The sequence below is a fragment of the Cyprinodon variegatus genome, unplaced genomic scaffold (assembly GCF_000732505.1).
Source record: "Cyprinodon variegatus isolate N-32 unplaced genomic scaffold, C_variegatus-1.0 Scaffold214, whole genome shotgun sequence".
In the NCBI taxonomy this organism is placed as follows: domain Eukaryota; kingdom Metazoa; phylum Chordata; class Actinopteri; order Cyprinodontiformes; family Cyprinodontidae; genus Cyprinodon; species Cyprinodon variegatus.
Window position 1 is genome coordinate 468856 of NW_015150667.1, and position 4827 is coordinate 473682.

Genomic DNA, 4827 nt, shown 5'->3' on the forward strand with positions numbered 1-4827 from the left:
TATGGCTGCTTTGTTTCTTGCCACAGAGCGTTATTACACTTTAACAGGTCTCTACCCTAGTTGAACAAGTGGCACTTTGTCTTTCATGGTCAGAACATTTAAGATCGACAGTTTGTTTTTTGTAAAAAGGCAAAAAAAAAAAACCCCAAAAAAAGATAATAACCAGCAGAAAAGGACCCGAAAATATATATTTGTTTGTGATCTGGTGGTCAGCTACTCAAGTTATCAGTAAAAGCTGCTATTTCTCAGGCAATTGGCATAAGAACTAAGGTTATTATCAAACACCTGTTAATAGTCTTATTTCAAAGTTACCATAATCAATGACATGTCATTAAAGGGAAATTAAGAGGAATATTTAGAGCTTAATGAGCTGCTAATTGAACCTAGAATGTGGGGTTGAGCTAAAACAGCTTCCAATAGAAATACAACTTAAGAGGAAAAAAGGTTTTTCCATCAGCTTAGTTTCCTGATGAACAAATGTTTAAACTGTATAGCTGTACGCAAATCTAACTTCTGCTTATTTTTCTTTAGGATTTACTTTTAACATGCTTTTTCTTTTTAAACAACACACCAATTTAAATCAGCAGTGTTTCTGGATCATTCAGGCTGATTAACCTTAATTTTTCCATATTTTTTACTCCTGATCAAAGTAGTTAGATATTCCCCTGCAGGTTGATTTTACTTAAATTGATTTATTTAGGTAGGAAAGGCGGAATTAGTACAGATGTGAAATAGAAGATGGTCTTTATCTTGCACAATGAAGTTCTGCTTCTTTATTTATTAGATTACATTTTGCATTTCCAGATACATGTGCTTTGAAAGTAGCAGAAATAAGACTGCTTTTAGCTGTGAACCTAGCTAGTTGGCTGGGCTTTACAGATAAGTTAATTATTTTGCAAATCTCAAATTTCCACTTTCAAGTCTCCTGTACCAGTTAGAAATGTTATTTTTCTTTGGTATAAAACACTTTCCTAAACAGATTGGAATAAAGAGAGTCAGTTTCCTGCAGCCGATAGAAGTTTTTCCTGTTAAAATTATACATCTATTAATTCCTGGAGTGACTTTTCTGGGTATAATAAACATTACATTCAAGCTGCAAAATGAATAATGCCCGTTTCCTCAAAGAGATAAGAGATTTCACTGATCTAAGCAGTGAGGGGTTTTGCAGCCATTTGCTTGAATTTCTGCTGCACTGTTATGCTGAACTTCACTAAATCAGAACCAGATATAAAGGGAACGTTTACTTTTAAGATGCCAGTGAGCACCAATCCCAGTAAAAGTTGAGAAATGCTGTGATGTTTTTACATTATAAAGCAGCTAAAACCGACATGGTGAGATGTACGTAAGGTTAGCATGAACCCATTATAAGAATCAGTGTGCAAAACTAAAATATCTTTATTTTAGCATCACAGGATGATTCACTTGATTCAAATAAACAGACATTTATTAATACTCCACTTTCTAGTGTAAAAAAAAAAGAAACAAATGAGCTCAAGTTCAATTTAACATGTAGTGTTGCAGAGATAAAACGGTTTATAGTGTGACAGATAACCAGTTCATATCCTTATTATTTAAAGTATGTATTTTAAATCATGATGCAAACCTTAAAATCTATAATCCTGCAGAAAGGCTCCACTTTTTTCATCCGTGCAAAAATATAAAGACTCAAAGTTTGGAGTAAATTTAAATTCCACAGTGAATGGAGCTAAATCCAAAATGTGCCATCTTCCTTTTTTTTCATAGTTTTTTCTTAAGAAAATATGACCAATAAACTAGAATTATTTATTATTTGAATATGTAAAAAATAAACTACAGAGCAACAGGATATGAAAATAACTTTCTTTTCTCCCTTTCTATTAATGTTACAAATATCTAAATCTGTGGCAACTTGTCTCGCTTTCACGTAAACCATCATCAATCCAGAAAGAAGAAATAAAGCAAACATTTAGCTCAAACGCTTAAGAGACATTTAAAATTGCACATTAAGGAGAGAAATAAGGATCATGTGTGAAGGAAGATTTGAAAAAAGGCAAACAGATGAACAAAAATAGGAACAAAGGAAAGAAGAAAAAAAAAACCCTATCAACGATAAAGGACAACCTCTAAGATTAGACCGACAAACATTGATAGATTAAACGAGGTATTGCACAGATTAATAAAAAAAAAGCATAAAGGCAACAAGAAATGTACAACAAACTAATAGAACATTTATAATTATAATCATGAAGTCATTGATTTTATTTTATTTAAAGAAACTGGGATCAATTTTAGTGTCATGGAGGGGGGGAAAAAAAGAAAAGATTCACTCGTCATCCCATTCATCATCTTCCTCAAAGTCCTCATCGTCGTCGTCGTCATCATCGTCATCTGAGGAGAAATAGAAACATAGAAATCGTTGTTTTTTTTAAAAAAAGAGACGGTGGAAATATTTTCAAAGATTTAAAACTGGTGTAAGAAATGAATTAGTAATATAAAAATATGAAAATCATCATTTAGAAACAGGAGGAATGCTGGGAAAGTAGCAGTAGAGTTGAGATTAGATAAAATAATCTAAGATGATAAGCTAATAAAAAAAATAGGGAAGGCTCCAAATTTTTCTCTTATATAAAAGAACGTAATCTATAAAATAGCAGTTAAAAACTTCGAAAATATTTAAAAATTGTTTTATCCATTCAATTAATCTATAGTATTCTCTATATTATTGAGTATATAGAGAGTACAATGGCAGATGGAGAATGCTGAATGTTTATGTACCCGAGGAGTGAATAGCTTTGCTTCGTTTCTGCATGGCCGCCATCAGCGCTCCTACGATGCCCGCTGTAGGGGCTGCGTCAGCTGGCGCGGGCTCAGAGTTATCATCCCTCTGCAAAGATGGGAAAGCATCATCAATAAGTCCATCATATTCAGGGACTGTTTGCAGCTACAGGCAGCTGACTGGAAAAAGAGAGAGACTGGCACTAACAGATTTCAGTTGGATTCCTTGTCGGATCTGGTCCAGAAGAGCATCTCTGCCGCCGGAGGAAACCGGTCGCTCCTTCTGTTCCACCTTCTTCAGCTGGGCTCCGTCTCTGATCTGACTCAGCAGCGCAGACTTGCCATCCCCTCCGTTAGCCTCTATAGAGGGTGGGGGAGGAGGTCCAGGGGGTGGGGGAGGTGGAGGTGGTGGCGGAGGAGCGCCGTTGCTGGATGACCCCGAAGAAAGCGGAGGAGGTGGCGGCGGCGGAGCCACTGGCATGGAGGCATGAGCCGGGGCGGGGGGCGGTGGGAGGGCGCCTCGGCTGGGTGGCGGAGGCGGTGGAGCGGACAAACCCGGACGGGATGGAGGCGGAGGTGGGGGTGCCACGACGGGAGGCCTGGAGTGGGGAGGGGGCGGCGGGGCGCCCCGTATAACCCGGGATGGAGGAGGAGGTGGAGGAGGAGCGCCAGAGCTGTGATGTTGGGGTGGAGGGGGAGGAGGGCCACTCCTGGGTGGAGGTGGTGGAGGAGCTAAAAACAAAAAAACAAAACAGACCTTAAAAACAGAACAAACTGTGACACTTTTCATGACCGAATGTCAGCTGCTGTGAGCACAGAGTTTCATTTAGCTTATTCCTCTGGTGATGAAGTCGCCATCAGCAGGCGGCTCTGCCAAACCAAACCATGCAATCAAAACGTTAAGCCATACAGGATCAGCTTTTAACCTGCAGCTGATCTCAACCGTGTTAGTAAGACTTCCCTGACTTTGTCATTATAAACAGTTCGCATTTTAACAGGATTTTATGCAACAGAATCCTTATAGCCTGTAAGGCTACAACGGGGACCAGTTTGTGTCTCACTGCACTAAGGTCAAAGTTCAGCAAATTTAAACTAACTGCTAAAGTCAGTTTAGCACGCTGTGTTCTTTGCTCAGCATAAAGCAAAACCAGCTAAATATGGTGAAGAAAATACAGATTAAAGAATTTAGAGATTAGCACTGCAGGAGGCAAATAATGTCAGAAACTGGCTCTATTTACAGAAGCAGCCGATAATGTGCTCTGGGTGGCCTAGTCAAAGACTGACTGAAAGACCCTTCCCACTGAATCTGGGCATATTTTACTGAGAACAATGTAAATGTTAGAGTTAACATGGCCCATGCATAAAATCCCCTCAAAATACTTTCAAGTTTGTCGTCATAAAGTGACGAAACGGTTTAGATAAACAAAACTTGAGAAACAAACTGTTATCAAGTTCCAGTTGCAAGTAAAAATCGATTCTTTCTTGCATCAATTAACATGCAAAGAGTTAAAAAAGTCAACCAGGGTATTGAAATTCTTTAGATTCTCATTATATTGTTCAATAAAATACCAGAAATATATTCAGCAAGTCTTGTGACAGAGCAGCCAGCTGAGGTATCATTAAAGTTTGGAACAGCACAAAACGTCTGCAGAGACCACAAACACTTCATGGTGGGACTCTGAGCACCACTGCACATGCAGCGCCATTTTTAAAGGCAAGTCATGCACAGAAACCTACCGCTCCACCTGGGCGGACCTGGGGATAGAACCACCACAGCAGTTAGATTGTCAGTTACAGACAATCAACCCATTTAAGAGAACTTCCTATTATTTTAAAAATAAAACATCCAAATACTATGGAAGAGGATTAGGGCCACTGGAAAAAAAAAAAAAAAAAGTTAACTGATTTTTAAATTTTATTTCAGTTTAGTATGGGGGAAAAAGTGAGAATTCTGACTTTAATCTCAGAATTCTGACTTTAATCTCAGAACTCTGACTTTAATCTCAGAACTCTGACTTTAATCTCAGAACTCTGACTTTAATCTCAGATCTCTGACTTTAATCTCAGATCTCT

General features: G+C 38.4%; 1 protein-coding gene across 2 annotated transcripts in view; it reads right to left on the reverse strand.

The window, feature by feature from the left end:
- Positions 1-555: 555 nt before the first annotated feature.
- Positions 556-4827, reverse strand: part of LOC107088342 (neural Wiskott-Aldrich syndrome protein-like) — a 25670-nt gene continuing 21398 nt past the window's right edge. For both annotated transcript variants that reach the window (XM_015380455.1, XM_015380454.1), the window contains 3 exons: positions 2963-3486; positions 2755-2863; positions 556-2367 (listed from right to left, as the gene is read on the reverse strand). In XM_015380455.1, coding sequence (XP_015235941.1) covers positions 2303-2367; positions 2755-2863; positions 2963-3486 — 698 coding nt within the window. In that variant the 3' untranslated portion in view covers positions 556-2302. The remainder of the gene's footprint in view (positions 2368-2754; positions 2864-2962; positions 3487-4827) is intronic.